The sequence below is a fragment of the Hydra vulgaris genome, chromosome 01 (assembly GCF_038396675.1).
Source record: "Hydra vulgaris chromosome 01, alternate assembly HydraT2T_AEP".
NCBI lineage: Eukaryota > Metazoa > Cnidaria > Hydrozoa > Anthoathecata > Hydridae > Hydra > Hydra vulgaris.
In genome coordinates, this window is record NC_088920.1 from 46,287,501 (window position 1) to 46,305,169 (window position 17,669).

Consider the following 17,669-nt stretch of genomic DNA (forward strand, 5'->3'; position numbering starts at 1 on the left):
ACTTACGACTCTGCGAGTGAAAATTTTGATCTTTTTTGTTTAGTTCATTAGTGAAATTTACCATTTCGTAATTTAAAGATGATGCTGATCTAAACGTTATGCCAAAAAATAATGGAGTAATTAAAAATAATATTTTGATGGTTATCTAAATTCTGTCCTCTTGCACACTTGGTTTAGAATTTTTAACGGGGGCATGGTACAATAATAACTTTTAATTATTTTTAAAAATACTAAATTTAATAAAATGGTTTAATTAAAATATAAATTAGTGTTTTCAATTATGTTCTATAAAAACATACTTTTTAAACCCCCTTTCTGTTTTTAAAAAAGTTAAGGTCGCCGCGTGGCAAGTTAAAATCATCAGCTTGCTTTTTTTTTAATTTTTGTTATTTAAAATGCAACACAAAACAACTTATAGTTCTATAGATTTTATATTCTATATATAAACATTTGTATACTCATTTTCGTTGCACAAACTCAACTTAGTTGTAAAAAACTTTAAATGTAAAACTAAAATAACATAAGATCTCAATCATGACACATATGCAACAAATTTCCCCCCGTTTTTTGATGTTTTTAGAATTTTAGCTTTTTTAAAAATCTTTTTGTTTGTTAAAGTGTATAATATCGTTACATATGTTTGTATTAAGTCTAAATATCCTTTCCCAAAAATTATATTAGCCAGAAATTACCCATATATTATTTATACCATATCTCAGAAACAAGTTCACCCTAAAGCAACCTAGCCAGCTATTAACTTGCTGGTCACAGGCATGGCGCAGCTATTTGTAATATGGGCCGGGGGGTGGTGAATTACAAATTTTAAAAAATAATTTTGTTTTTTAGTTTATATTTTATAGTTTGTTTGAAAAATTTAAAAATAGTAAGGGCGTGACTCTCGGCTCCCCTTCCCCTCCCTCACTGCTGCCCCATTCTCTGGGTCAGAGTGCACACGTAAAATTTAACCTCAGAATCAGATTCTTTGGTCCAAAAAAGTAATATACTAAAATTTTCACAAGATTTCATTAACAATTAATGGATTTATGAATTTTTTCCAAAAAACCACATTCTGGGCACACTGTGCAGTGGTGGAATTCAAACCATGGCTTTTTTGTTCAGAAGCTCTGTGCGCTAACCACTTGGCCACAATGGCACGCTGACTTACGAATTTTTAAAACTATATAATAATTTTTTATGCAGAAATAAATGCTATAGATCAAAAAAGAGAGGTTGATGCAATTCAATTTTCAAGTGAAAGTCAAACTGTAAAATTTGTTATATGTTTTAGTATGTTTTAACATTACATAGTTTGAAGTTTACGTACGTTAGATATTTGCATACACTTTCATTTAGGTTTTCTTATAAAACAAAACTGCTGCAACTCTTTCTTGCCATTACCTTGGTTGCAATGGCTGCCGAAAGTTTTGTGTCAAACATGCTTGAAAGAGCACTACTACAACTACTACTACTACTACTACTACTACTACTACTACTACTACTACTACTACTACTACTACTACTACTACTACTACTATTAGGTTCAGCTTTATTATATAGGTGATGCTAGTGACTTAAACCCAGTAAAAAATTTCACAAATAAAGAACAACAATATTGTAGCAGTTATTGTATTATGTTTCATATTTTTTATGTATATTATTTAATACATTATTTAATTTAATTTTATGTACTTTTAATGTATATTATTAATACATGTTGTTTTTTTTAATATGTTTTTGGCATATTAAAATTTTAAGCTTGTTTTTTGTTATTTATGTTTATATTTGTAAAAAAATTGGATGAAAAGGTTCAGACACTACTCAATATCCATAAAACTAATTGAAAGCTAGGGCACACATTTTATGGATGACATAAAACTAATAGAAAGTTAGGCCACCTATTTTACAAATGCCATTAAACTAATTGAAATTTAGGCCACCCATTTCACATAAAATGATATAAAATTTAATGACATTAAAGTTTGATTAAGTTTATAAATTATTCCATATTTGATACCCAAATAACTAAAATAACTAAATACTTTACTTAATCACTGCTTTAATTTATATAATTACAATCAGTCTTGTTCAACCATAAAAATAGTTTCAAAACTTACAATACAATATTTTAAATTTCAAGTGCAAATTTTAGGTACAAATGAGTCAAAAATTATTATCTATTAGTATATTTTATATTTATCAGAGATTTTTGAGAGCAAATTAGCAACAAACAAAAAAAAGTTCAAATTATTGGATTAGGTTGAAATAGGCAAATTTGTGGGTGTTCCTAAATTTTGTGTGCAAAAAAAATAATTTGAAAACCTGGGAACTGACTGATGACACCATTGACATGCCTCATATATTCAACCAACCCTTTTCTAATCAAAATGCAAGCAGAGAACTTGTTAGATGAACATTAGCAAAAAAGAGGTTGGGTTTTACATTGTTGTAGAAAAACCTAACCTAAGGTTGTTTATATTGGATAGTAGATGATTGGGAAAAAGTGTTTTGGAGCAATAAGTCAAGTTGTAAATCTTTCAAATTGTCTATCTTTCCCCCACCCCCCCCCCCCCCCCTCTAAAAAAATAAAAAAAATTTTTGAAAGATTTACAACTAAAAATATTAATGCTGTTTACAAGAAAGTCAACAAGATACTGGAGGCTCAGTAGGCATATTAGGATATTTTTCTCACAAAAGTCTTGGTATTTGTGAGCTGTTTAACTGCTGGATTAATCAATATGCCTACAAAAACTCACTATAATCATGTTTGTATCCATCGATGAAGCAATTTTATGAACCAAAAAATGTCTTCCAGCAAGACATGGCTCCAGCTATGCACAACAGATAATTTAACAAACTGGTTTAATGCAAAAAAAAAAAAATCAATTTGTGACTTTGGTGTTCTAGATCACCAGAATCTTATCAAAGATATTTGGTTTAACCAACTGAGCTTATGAAGCAACTTTTGAAAGAGTGTTAATTATAGGTTCCTTGTAAGGTTTGCATGAAAATGGTTAAATCAACGAAGAGACTAATCCTTTTTTTGCTTTCAAGTAAATGGAGGACACTTAAAATATTAGATTTGTATGTATATATATATTTTTTCAATTCTCTATTCTAACCTGAATTCAGGTAAACTTTTATGCAATAATTTTTTGATTATGTAATTAATTATTTTTAATTACTTTTTTAACTAATTTATTTTATTAGTTGTATTGCTAAATGGTTTTTCTTTTAAGATAATCAATTTGATTTGTTATCCAGATTTTTTTTAATTAAAAAAAAACAACAGAAAAGATTGATCAAAATTAATACTTTGATTAAACTTTTCTGGATAAATGTATGTATATTTATTTATAACAAGTTAAAAAAAAAAAAAAAAAAATTTTTAGATTGCACTTAAAATTTAAAAATTTTCATCAATCATCAGCCATTTATTTCTATATGTTAAGAATTATATGGTGTTAATGATTAATTAATTGATTAATTTCACAGTTTCAATCAATCATTTATTTCCATATCAATGGTTGCCAAAATTTAAGTATCATCTAAAAAAAAATTTTCTTTTACTCAGGCTTTAATTGTTTTATTTTTTTATTAAATTATTTTATAAAGTTTCACTTACTGATCACACTGAATAATCAATAATCAGTTTTTTCATTAAAAAAAAAAAAAAACAGGCTAGAAAAAATGTTATAGAAGTGGGATTTGAACCCATGTAAGAGTGTATCCAATGGTTCATAAGACTAACCCCTCAATGGCATGACCATTCTGGTATAATAAAACATAACATGATAATAATTTTTCTTTAGAGATTTTGAAGGACACAGCATTAAAAAAGTATTAAAAAAGTGGATCAGGTTTTTCCTGAAATTATGAAATCGTTTAAAGTATATCCATGGTATTACTGATCTGATCAATATGACCTCTCTTAAGTTGTACAGCAAGAGTTGATTTTTATTTATTATCATATGATGAGAAACAACAACTATAAAATGTTCTCAAAAATATATAAATATAAGTATAGTTTATCAAAAATATGTTATATTTACAAATGATTTAATTTAGTTATATATGCATAACTGTGTTTCAATCAATGATTAAAAATAATTAAGAATGTTTCTGCATTCTTTTAATACTCTTAAACATTATTTACTTGTCATAAACATTAAATTGAAATTTGAATATTATTACTTGTACACTTCAAAGTTTAAAATATTGTTCTTGACAAATATTTACCTTGACAAACCTACCCTAAAATAAATCAGAAAGACTGTATATATATATATATATATATATATATATATATATATATATATATATATATATATATATATATATATATATATATATATATATATATATATATATATATATAGATATATGTGTGTCTGTGTGTGTACACAGACACACATATATCTCACTAGTTTTGCTTATCTTTATAGCATACAGCCTTTTCAGAAAAAGAAAAAAAAAAAGAAGAACAATGAAAGAAAAGATTGCTGCCCCTTCCCAAACCCCTTAGTCGATGTAGCAGCACTTCGCTGCAAATCAGGCTATTTTCAGTCAATGTATGTACTGAAGCCCCCGGTAGCAGGCTATTTCAGTGTGAGGTCAGAGTGCTCATCTAAACTCAAAATTTAAGTTGTATATATATGTATATATATATATATATATATATATATATATATATATATATATATATATATATATATATATATATATATATATATATAGATAGATAGATAGATAGATAGATAGATAGATAGATATAAGTATATATAAGTAATGGATACTTGATTTAATTTTTAATAGTAAAAATGTTTTTTAATATACTAGTAGGGTTTTTCAAAAACAGTACTTTTCAAAAAGCAGCTGTTTCTCTTTTAAATTTCAATAAAAAGCAGCTTTTTCTTTACTGTTTTTAATTATTTTTCAAATTTTCATAATCAAAAATGTTTTTCCATTAATCTCATTTTATTATGTCACTAGTAAATAGCTTTTAATAAGAGCATTTTTATTTCTTATTATAGAATTTCAAAAAGTCCAACACTTTAGGTGATTTGTTGTAGAGAACAAATAATATTTTTGGTGTAAAAAATTTTGTGTACAGAAAATACATTGTTAACATTTGTTGATGTTGGTTTGATGCAAAGTAATGCATCATGTTAATTATTGCAGATTTTCTGTTCTTTTACCGATGTTCTTGAGAAGTATGAATTCTGATTTGAACTTCTGTCTGATTCTACAAAATGCACTGATAGTTCTTCTTTTTGAATATTCAATTCATCTTGTAGTGAAAGATTATTAATATTTGCTGACTCAAGAACCTTGTTTATATCATTGACTCAAATGCAGCATGCTAGAATGAATGTTATGCAAAAGTGTGACTTTTTATGGAATGACTGTAGCATCCTTGAGGCTTTATAATAACTTCATAATGTTCTTATTCATTTGCTCATCTACACAAATTTTCAAATTTTTTATGGGTTTATACTTATTTTTCTGTTCAAATCAGAAAGTTCATTTAACATGAATTGATATTTTCTAGCTCTCACTAACCTTGTTATTTCACAGCTATACAAGTAATGCTTATCAAAATCTCTAACTCTTTTGTTATATTATGTATCACACTCCCAAATATAAAGCGTGATTAATACAAAAATGATATTAACATGAATGTTTATTTTATTCACAGCAGCTCCATCTTGTGTCAATCCAACAACATCTTTGGCCATATTAATGCCAAAAGTAACTGAATGTCATTCCATTGCCTCAACCATATTGAGAGCAGAACATTAGCTGAGAATACGCACAAGACTGGTTTTCAATGTATTTTTCTTGCTATGAAGATTCTCACTGAAAAATTGTCTTCCTTTTATAGTGGTATATTGATGAACACTCATGCTGTTTTTAACTTCATTTTCAAGTTTTTCCTGGATCCTGAATATCATAATGTTTCTCTTTTCATTGTAATCATTGTGAACAAATTGCATCACATTCTGTTTTTGGAAACTTGTATTGATTATCTTGATTGCTTATAAAACTAATGATTGCTCTTATAGATGTTCTATCTGTTGCAAGATTTCTTTAAATATTTAATTATTTTCGGTCTATTTTCGGTCCTCTATGTTGTTGTAGAGTTGTCTGAACACTTAATAATTTTATTAAATTATCTAATGTCCATATTGTGTCTCTTATTCTTTAGTAAGTGCTTTAGCATGTTGGTCTTCTCCATAAGCTTTCTTCTTACGGTGTATCAGGTTACATCTTTAAGATTATTGAACCCTTCCTTACTAATCGTATAAAAGTTCATCCAGGACAACTTTTATACTAAAAGTATAAAAGTTGTCCTGGATGGACAGCATTCTTCTTTACATCCTGTAACTTCAGGGGTTCCTCAAGGTTATATCCTTGGCCCTATATTGTTTTAAATTTATATTAATAATCTTCCAGAAATTCTCACCTTAGGTGGCATTGTTTGCTGATGATACTACCATTTATTCTTATCTTGATAAGAAGCCAACACTCTCTGATTGCTTAGAGGGGGCATTTGAGCTTAAAAAGGATCTCACTTCTGCTACAGCATGGGACTCTCAGTAGCTGGTGAACATTAACTCAGATAAAACTCAATTTGTTTCAGCTAATTGTTATTGCAATAATCTCGATTTTTCTATATTTATGAACAATAATGTACTTGATGAGTCCTCTACCCTTCATCTTCTAGAATTAACTCTTACCTCGGATCTTCCTTGAAAACCATATATCAAATCCATTGCAAAATTAGCATCTGCTCATACTCTGGATTCTATTCTTTATCTCCATAAGTCTTAAATCCATTCTTGTATGGAATACTGTTGCCATAATTGGGGTAGATCTTTCAACGATGACGTTTTAAGCTTTTAGACAAGGTTCAAAAGCGTAACATAGTTGGATCTGCTCTTGCAACCTCCAACCATTATGCTCCTTCTCTTTCTCTTCTATAAATAATATAATGGGCATTGCTCTAAAGAGTTAGCATCTCTTGTGCCTTCTACTAAAATTCATTCTCGTGTTAATCGTCATTCAGGTTAGTCTCATCCTTTTACTGTGACTTTTCCTAAGTGCTCCAAAAATTTTTATTCATCTAGTTTTTTTCCTCGAACATCAGTTCTATGGGATTCGCTTCCTTCATCTTGCTTACCTAATTCATATAATTTGCAATCTTTTAAGTTGTCTGTCAATCGTTATCTTGCTCTATAAATTTCATCTTTTCTCTTCCAGTAACTTCCAACTCTAATAGCGTTTGCTTGCAGCGTTGTTGGAAGTGATGTTTAAAAAAAAAAGTGCATTTTTGTGTTGAGTAGCATGTTCCCATCTTGTCGACATGGTTAAAAAAAATAACTATTTGTTTATGTCAAAAGATCTACTTAATCTAGTATTTTACTTGCTGTTGCAATTAATAAAGCTGTAAATGAGCTTTCTTTTTTGACTAAAAGTTGTGCTCAAATAAATATTCATAATTATCTACTTAAAACTATGCAAAATTTCAAAATGGAGTACATCAGTTGTAGGGCAAGTTTTTGAATTTTTTGTTTTGTTTTTAGAAAAATGCCTGTTATTGGCATTTCTTCCTTGGAAATCATTGTCTTTGTTTTGCCATATTCATTAAGGGTGCTATTGAATTTTCTGATTTTTTTTTATTATTCATGCTAAAAACTTTAAGGAACATGATGGATTTATTTGAGTGAAAGTTTCTGCAAAATCAAATTTTTTTTTTTTTAATTATAATATTAGAAAACAGTGTAGTTTGACATATAAGGAGGCTTGCTAACTTAGTCCAACAGAAAATATTATTTTAGATGGTAAGGTCTATAAAAACTATATTTTTTCCCCCTCTAAATACTATATCGCATTAGTTAAAATATTCCTCTTAGAATGGACAGGAATATAAGAATGTTTATACTGATCTGTTATAACTATTAAATGGTAAAATTATTACACTTGGTATCTCTCTGTTCATTTTGTCCTTGTAATCTTTAACCTACTATGTATATTCTTTGTTTTTAGTGTATAAATTGGAAAGTAGTATTAAAAAAATTGCAATTTAATTTAAGATTGTTGCTAGTAGAAAAAGAAATGGATTAAAGACAAAGCCAGAAATTCAAATAACAGCATGCAGAAAAATCATAAGAGTTAAAGAGAATCAAATATCTGAGGCATTGGCGTATTATAGCATCAGATTGGTTTATTATTACAAGCAATAATAAATGAGGACAGTATTAAAAAAAGGAAGGTTTCCTTCAATTAAAGATTGTGAAACAATCGAAGGTTAGATAACAAAGTTAAAAATGTAAAAAATGAACTATGAAATAGAAATAGTTTGTTTTATCAAGAATAGAAACAGAGCACACCAGGGACTTTCTAAGAAAGAAGTTTCCAAAATTATGTTGGATGTCTTGTAAATCCGAGTGCATTTAAAAAAAAAGGGGAAAGTTAGAAGAAAGTTTTCAAAATTATCAGCAAAAGTGCAAAAACAGACCTTAAAAAGTGGGAGGTAAGTAAGTTTATTCTTTGCACTTATTTCTTTTCCAAAAAGTTCCCTAGGGTACAGTAGCATTAAATAGATGATAAATGCTGTACATTATTATTCAAATTATTTAGACTTGGGAAATCATTTTTGAGAAGACTAAATTGTACTAGGTAGATGGGTACAGGTCATCTAGGTATATATTTTTTTGTTACATTTTTTTAGCTCAGCCTCAGTATAAAAAGATGTATCGCCAATTTCATTTTTAGCTATTCTGCAACTTGGTTTTTATGCTTTGTACACATATATATTTATTTTATGTAACATGAATCTATTCTTAATTTTGAATTTTTTTATCTCAGATGCCTTAGCTAATGAGTTGATTGGTTGTAACAAAGAACTATGAAAAAATAAGAAATTGCATATGGGTTGGTAATATTGCAACAGAAAGAGTTTTCAATTACAATGAAACACCACAATTTGTCAACTATGGTGTACAGGCTACTACCACTGAGTTGATTTATGCTGGCAAAGAAGAGGCGTAAAAAAATGATTTACAAAAACAGAGAGAGCATTTCAATAAGTCCACTTGTTTCATTTTCAGATGGGTCAGTGTTAATGTGGCTTTGAGAGTAATATTTTTAAAAAGTGAAATGTGATATTTTTATTTTTAAGTGAGGCTTCATTGTGTCAGGTAATTTTTGCTTGCAAAGGCATAACAAACCAGATGGCACCACAAAATGCTGTTAAAAACATCAAAATTTGATCGTCTCAACAATGGAAAATGGTTTGCAAGACAGCTGTTAATTATTGGCTCCATATAGGAAGCTTTATAATAATCTCACTGAGCAAGGTATATAGTGCTTCAATCAATTAGTCATTCTTCACAGTTTGACTTTAAAGTCTGTAATTTTTGTGTGTAAAAGCAAATCAATTTATTTGAGTCTTCGCCTGAGACTACTGGAGTTAAACAGCTACATGACCAATACCAAATCAACAGCTCTATCAATACTACAATAACACACAAAACTCTTTCCTCTTTCCATATCTTAGGAACAATGTAGAATAATTGCTCATCAGATAAAAATATCAGCAGCTGCTAAAAGAACTGGTATAAATAAGGATTGTAATATTGATGATATGCAACATGATAAGTTTCAACAAGCAGTTTTCCTTATGAATAAAACTGATGATGTCAAACCTACTAATGTTTTCTATTATTTGCCGCTACTAAGAAAACAAGAAATGTGACCTCAAAAGAAAGACCCCTGGCAACAACTTCAAGATTGCAATTCACACAAATAAAAGGACTCTATGTTTCAGCAAAATATTGGAAATCAATGTATGAAATTTCCCAATATTTTTGAAATTGAAATGAAATTTACCAAAATTTACCAAAACAGTCTTAATACTCAGAGATGTTTTTAGATGAAATGTTTGTTTATTGATGTGTCTCTTTTTAGAACTTATGTTTAATGTTCTTTAGAATATATATTGTTATTTTATCAAAAGTTTGTATTTCAATGACATTAGTGGAACCCATAGCTGAACCCAAGTTTATGCGCGCAGTATTTAAGCGGATATTTGTTTTTAAGGGTAATCTACTGGTACACAGTGAAAATAAGCTGTATAAAGTGAATATATATACTTAGAACAAATAAGCTAAGTATGCTAAAAGTGAAAACGTAAAAATATTTGCAATATAAAGTTGACTGAAAATGAAAATGCAACATGACTGAAAATGAAAATGCCTGAAAGTCATTTTGTTAATGTAAAAGATTTAATCTACTATTTTAGTTACTTTTACAATTAATAGAATTTTCACAGTTTGTGTGCAAATGAATATTCAAAATTACTCACTACACAGTAAAAACAGTTTGTCACTAAATTAGTATAAGTAAAAGCATACACTAAAAGTGAGAACAAATTTTTATAATTTTATTCTAGAAACTACTTTAGAGAAAAGTGTTAAAAAAACAGTAAAAAAACAAGTGTTAAAAAACAATTAAGAAAAAGCAGTTGTTTGCTGTTTTTTGACTTAGACAAAAAAACTATTTTACTGTTACTGTCTAACATTTTTGAAAAATCCTATATACAAAGAAGATAAAGTCTTTTCTTTATTTTTACTCTAACTGACGCCTAATTGAATGGTTATGTGCTGTAATTCTTGGTTTGCTATTCAAGCTAAATCCAATCAATTCTATTGTAAAGTGAATGCTATAAAATGATTTTTTCTAATTTCTGGTCCAATATTTGTATTAGTGTCATTTCATAGCAAGGCTTGAATTAGGCCAGTAGTTCTTTTCTAAAAAAATCATTTAAAATGTTTGACAGCAGTCATTTCTATATTATTAGTTAGTGATGCATGGTCCAGGAATTGGAACCCACTGTTCATATTTTTGAAAGACTTTAAGTTTTAAACATATGATTTCCTTTATTACCAGATTTTTGTACAAAAGTTTCATGTAGTTCTGTTTAAGATATGAATTAATCTTTAAAGACAATTATACACATTTGTCCTATCAAAAAATGATGCATGTCTTTTTCTTGACTGTATCAATAAGAGACGATTCTCATTTTCCAAGAAAAAGAATTCTGAAATTTCCTTCTTGAACCTTTCTTTTTGTAGTTTCATTACTTAACATGTCATAAATTTGATAAACATCTGTTCAATGCATAAAAACTTAAACTTGGATATTCCCATATATTTGAATAAAAATATTGATGATTTTATACTGAATTGGTCCATCCTTAAAACAGCGCCTGCATATAAAAATATTTCCAAAAAATGCATACTGTACCTACAGGAAAATTTGAAATAACTATGCATGCAAACCAAGAATGCTTATTAAACAAAAAATCAGAATTAATTTCTAAATGTAGGCACGAAAATAAGTTTCTCCAAAAAAACTATAAAAATAAATGAGCTCAAATAATAGTTACATTAAATCCCCCTTTTAAAAAATATTTTTTTAAAAAAGCATAAGTAATCGTTTCTAAAAAATTCTTTTTATAATAGTGTCAGCAAATTCCACAAATGTGTGATAATTTACAGTAGTTAAGACATTTGCAACATTCTGTAATTTAATTTTTGGTATAAATTGAAGTTTTATTAATTTGATCATTCATTTCTGATGAGTCTTTACTGATGAAACAGTGTTAAATGAAAAAAAATTTTGTTAAGTGAATTTCTACCAATTTATATATATATATATATATATATATATATATATATATATATATATATATATATATATATATATATATATATATATATATATATATATATATATATATATATATATATATATATATATATATATATAGGTATATATTCATATATATATGTCTGTGTGTGTATATATGTATGTATTATATATATATATATATATATATATATATATATATATATATATGTATATCTATGTACATATATATGCATATATACGTATGTATATAGGTATATATTTAAATATTAAGTATTTATATACATATATATATATATATAGTATTGCATTTTTAGCTAACCAAAATTCTTTTGGTTATATTCAAGTTTATTCTAAAATTGGTAGTTATGAGGGTTTCAGTACATACATGCATAGACTGATTATCCAGGTAGAACATGCAAAAAAAGTTGTATAAAAGTTAAAAAATAAAATTATGTTTTATAAAAAAGTATAAAAAAACAACAACAGATTGCTTGAGATTTTATTCCATAAAATCTAAGGCTTTATTTTTAGATGTTTTGGTTATAAATAAAATGAACTGACAGGGGTGCAAAAGGATCTTTTGATTTTGTTGTTGTTGTTGTTGTTGTTGCAATTTGATTGATTAATATATTCTGCTAAACTTAATTTTAAAAGTTCTGTCCTTCATACATAAACGCTGCCCAAATTTCTGTTAATGTATGTACTGGAACCCTCGCAAGTAACTATTTGAGTATGACATCAGTGATATTTCATTTGCAATTAAATTTGTTGATAAATATATTGATATATATATATATATATATATATATATATATATATATATATATATATATATATATATATATATATATATATATTCATATATTCATATATATCAATAAATTTAACCCTATATGTTGGGTTGGCTAAAAAGTTTTCCGTTTTCCAAATACTTTTTTAATATTTTTTTTATTTTTTTCCTTCCATATACAAAATATGCACTATCATTGTTTATTACCTCGTGTAATGAATATTGTAAAGATGTGATTGAGATACTATTGACTCTATTCAAAATTGTTCATTGTGCAAGTTGTTGTTTAATGATTGGAACAAATCATTTGTTGGCAATGCGTTTATTAAGTTAGGGAAATGAGTTAGAGTTTGATATATTCAGTAACCAATTTAATACATATTAACTGCAATAGTATCATAATAATAATGAATTATATATATCTATATATTTAAATGTTGAATTAATAATTTGATGAAGAGACTTTTCCAGGAGTCTCTATGCTGATTTAAGTTTATCATGTTGAAATCCGATCTTTAAATGCATTCAAAGTTAAAGTGTGTGTGAGAGTTCTAATAGACTGCAACTCTGTAAAATAGTTTGTGAAATAGTTAGATCTTTCCTCAAATCCTCTAACAAATTGACAGTCAAGCTGCTTTATATGACCTCCCCCCTCCCCCAAATTGTACACCTCGCGCCCAATAAGTTTGTTAAGTATCTTGAACTGCTGGATTGTATCTCCACGTAAAAAATGTACTTTGAGGGGGGTAAGTCTGAGTATTTGCAGACACTTTATTTTATCTAAATGGCTGATAGATGATGTTGTCTTAGAGACGCGGTCTTGAACATCCTCTAGTAACTTAATGTCTATTTCATGAAATTGAGTTACTAGAGGATGTCCGGCCACATCTCAAATTTGAGATGTAACTGGACATACATTATATAAAGTGTGCCTCACAAAGTTTAGTTTCTATGGAGTAAAGCATTTTTTAGTCTTCCTAACATATGAGTGGCTGTGGATGCAGCTATTTTAACTTGCACCCTGATTTTCATGTTGTTTGAGATGAGAATTCTAAGGATGCATTCAGTAGTTGTAGTTGCAAGTGTGTGACACATGCCATCAACGGTTTCCATGGAGTACTCATGTGATGAACAACTTAGGACAACCAGCATTTATCACTTTACATTTATCAATGTTAAAATAAAATAATTTATACACAAAATGAAAAGTAGTGGCCCTAAGACAAATCCTTGAGGAGCTCCACTTGTGACGTTCTTCCATTCCGAAACATGGTCTCCTAGAACAACACCAATGTTTCTTTATGGAGATTTCAACCTTAAAGAAACGTCTTACAAACCCATTGAAGTGCATTGAAAGTGCTGTAGCAACCATTGCCTATGTAGCCTACAAGCACCCAACCGATCTAAAATTCCAAGAATGTCTTAATGAGTGTCATTTTACCTAGCTGGTTACATTTCCAACATTTCACCAATATAAGGATATAAGTGGATGCAGCTTTTTTAACTTGCACTCTGATTTTCAGGTTGTTTGAAATGAGAATTCCAAGGATGCATTCTAAGACAAATCCTTGAGGAAGTCCACTTGTGATGTTCTTCCACTCCGAAACATGGTCTCCTAGAACAACATGTTACTTATGTTCTTTGAGCCACATTTCGATCCAAGTTAGGAGCTTGTTGCAAATGCTTTTCAGTTTGTACAGGAGACGTTTATGCAGAACTTTATTGAATGCCTTAGCAAAATTGGTGTAGATAATATCAGTAATGTAGCCTTGGTGTATAGCCTTGGTAAGTATATCGCAAGCTTCGAGAAGGTTAGTCAGACATCCCTTTATATGAATAAAACCATGTTGATGCTAGGAGATTAAATTATTTTCCATGCGATGTACCATAATATGTTTGTGAATTTTCTTTGCAATACTATGCAAAGTTACTTTCCGTAACTTTGCATAGTATTGAGATGATGTAGACTGGTCGATAGTTGAAAGCCTTAAGATTGCTGCCTTTCTTAAAGATGGGGTAATGTTTGACTTCTTCCAATGGTCAGGTACAGCGCCAGAGAATAAGGATTGTCTAAAGATAGAGCTGAGTAGTATTGCAAATGCTGCTGCGCAGTTACCTAGTGTGGGTGGAATTTGTCTACACTAGTTGATTTAGTTTCATTAAGATTACTTAGGTGATTCTAAAGGTCTTCAACTGTGGAACCAGTTTTCATCAATTTTACATTTTGCTTGAGTATGATTGTGAAATGTTGGCATACTGCCTTCAGGCTCAGTTTCAAAGACAGACTAAAAATATTTATTGATGGAGAGGCAGATTATGTTTAAATCTGTTGTAATGGTACCATTGTCTGCTTCAATTGAACAAAGAAGATTTTTGACTTTTTGTTTACTTCTGACATAAGCGTGCAAATTTTTTGGGTAAGATTTTGAATCTTTGAAGATTTTCTCCTTGTGGTCAGTTACCGCCTTATTTATCTTCTTTACTGCTTTGCAAGTAAGTTTTGTTGGAATAAATTAATTGACTGCTTCATTGTAGCTTTTAACTAGAATCTAGTAATTTTCATGCACAGAGCCTTCATTGAGTTGTTATCTAATCTGTAGATCATATATAAGTTGATAAGGAGTTGTAATCAGCTTTGCTCCAGATAAATTGTTTTTTCATTGAGGTAGTTGTTGTGTAGTGCTCTTTAAGAGCAAAGAATCTGTGTATCATGCAATGTGTTTGACCTTCAGGTATATTGCCTAGATGATCTGCTTTAGTGATTTCAATGGAGCCATCTGATTTGTCTGAGATTATTAGGTCAAGTGTGCTACTAAAAGGGATTTCCCTATATTGGTGAAATGTTGGAAATGTAACCAGCTGGGTAAAACGACACTCATTAAGACATTCTTGGAATTTTAGATCAGTTGGGTGCTTGTAGGCTACATGGGCAATGGTTGCTACAGCACTTTCAATGCACTTCAATGGGTTTGTAAGACATTTCTTTAAGGTTGAAATCTCCATAAAGAAGAAGCATTGGAAAGCAGCCTAGTTTTTGAAGAACAATTTTTGCTGTTGATAATAACAATGATTTCAATTTCAAATTTTTTTAAATTCAAAATTCATTTTGAACTCAAAATTCAAGTTTCAATTCTAAACTTATTTCAAAAAATGAGGCAACATTTCCTAAGGCAAGCTCCAATAATTTTTGCAGCATCAATTTGGCATTGTGAGTACATTGTCAAAGGGAAAGTCAACTTTATTGTGTGGTAGGTCTTTTTTTAAGAATTTTTTAAGCTTCAATTTTTGCTAGTTGAGCACAGTAGGTTGCTGCTGTATGGTGAAACATGTGGTGCATGTGATGTATGCTTGTTGACCTTGCTGACTTGCATTTTTGTGTGTGTTATCCATACTGCAAGCTTGAAAGTTTTTTAATTTTGTAAATATGGATGCATTCATGGTATTATTTTACCATGAATGCATGTAAGTTATCCTGCTAAGCAGTGTGTAAATCTTTAGATCACTGGTCTGCCAGATCTAGATTGATCTTGCAACATTAAGTTGCCATTATGAAAGCATTGAAACCAACTTTTTGCTGTTGTCATAGACATTGATAGGATATATTCTGTATGGCCTTTTCCGCTAAACGCCCTGACTAAAAATCATAAAACAGACAGTGCTATTGGGTTTTTAATGATTTTGCAATATAAACACAAGTTGAAATGCAAAAATTTTATTTGTTTCATATATGTAATTAAATCATGGAAATTTCTTTATTCTTCTAGAAACTTCTAGGAATTTTTAAAAAAATTGTTTATTTCTTTTTAACCAACTTATTTTTATTGTGTTTTCTGGTTTTTGAATTATTTTTAATCTTAAATACTTTTTGTTTGAAGGTTACTATTGGTTCACCTGCATCAAGAGTTCTTCAAATCAAAAGGGTAAGTTTTTCAGTTTTAAACATTTTTTTATAATAAAAATTTTTATTACTAACACATATGAAATATGCTGAAATTTAGAAACAAAAGTAATTTAAGTAATTTTTCTCTCAAGTAATTTTGTTTTTACTCAAAAAGTTATGCTTTTAGGGAAAACAGAAAATTAAGAAGACAATTCATAAAGATTGAAACATTTCTCTAACAAACTATATAAAATTATCAGAAAATATAAACACTGTTTTTTTTGGAAATTTTTTATTTGAAGATATTTTTACTTCAGGTTTTTTATGTTGCTCTGTCCTGAATGTTAGGGGTAGTCATTTAGAGGATTTTTTTTGAATTTGAAATATCATACCCTTTAGATAAATTTAAAAATATTTAAAAAAAAAATCTTATAAAATTTAAGCTTAATAAAACCACACAGTTCTTATTCTTTGGCCTTCTCTTCCCCCTCCCCCTGTCCTAGGCATTAAATTGTCAAAAGTAGTCAGTTTCATCGATTCAGGAGGTAAGTTAAATTAAAAAAAGAATTGGAAATGGAATTTATATATTTGAGTAAAAACATGATATCATTGCTTTATTCTAAAATCTTCTCTTTTTTTTTAGTATTTTAAATTAAAAAGTTACAATGTTTGATAATACATTTATGTTGACAGGTTAAATTTAAAAAACAGATAAGTTCAGTTCACTGTGTTTTTTTTTTTTTTTTTTTTTTTTTTGTTATTCACCTCCTCAAGGCCGAGAAGGCCACTACAGATGAGGAGGCTACTTAATAGTGGTTATAACCCTCTCTCAACTCTATAACTCCGAAACACAAACCTTGAGGAACAAGGCCGCTGCCTTGTTCCTCAAGGTTCGTGTTTCGGAGTTATAGAGTTGAGAGCGGTACTACCAGGGACGTGGTTCAAGTTGAGCGCGGTACTACCAGGAACGTGGTGGGGATCGAACTCGGAACCTCTCGCTTATGAAGCGAGCGCTTTACCACTACACCACTACCGCATTTAAGTAAAAAAATTTTACCGCGTTTAAGTAAAAAAATTTAAGGGATGGCAAGAAACATCATTCTATTTCTCCTTAAAATCTGTTATTGGTTGTTTATATAATTGTATTTATATATTTAAATGTAAAAATGAATCCACTCTAAAAAACTGCATAATTTCAGTTCACTGTGTTTAAGTACAAAAATTTAAGGGATGGCAAGAAACATCATTCTATTTCTCCTAAAAAAAAGTTTATGGGATGGCCAC

General features: G+C 28.9%; 1 protein-coding gene across 3 annotated transcripts in view; it reads left to right on the forward strand.

Annotated features, from left to right (window-relative positions):
• LOC101239003 (uncharacterized) overlaps positions 1 to 17,669 on the forward strand; it is a 58,027-nt gene that overhangs the window by 11,189 nt on the left and 29,169 nt on the right. For all 3 annotated transcript variants that reach the window (XR_010635880.1, XM_065788360.1, XM_065788359.1), the window contains exon 2: positions 16,381 to 16,425. Coding sequence is in view for 2 of the 3 variants with exons in the window: in XM_065788360.1 (XP_065644432.1) it covers positions 16,381 to 16,425 (45 nt within the window). In the remaining variant the exon portion in view is untranslated. The remainder of the gene's footprint in view (positions 1 to 16,380; positions 16,426 to 17,669) is intronic.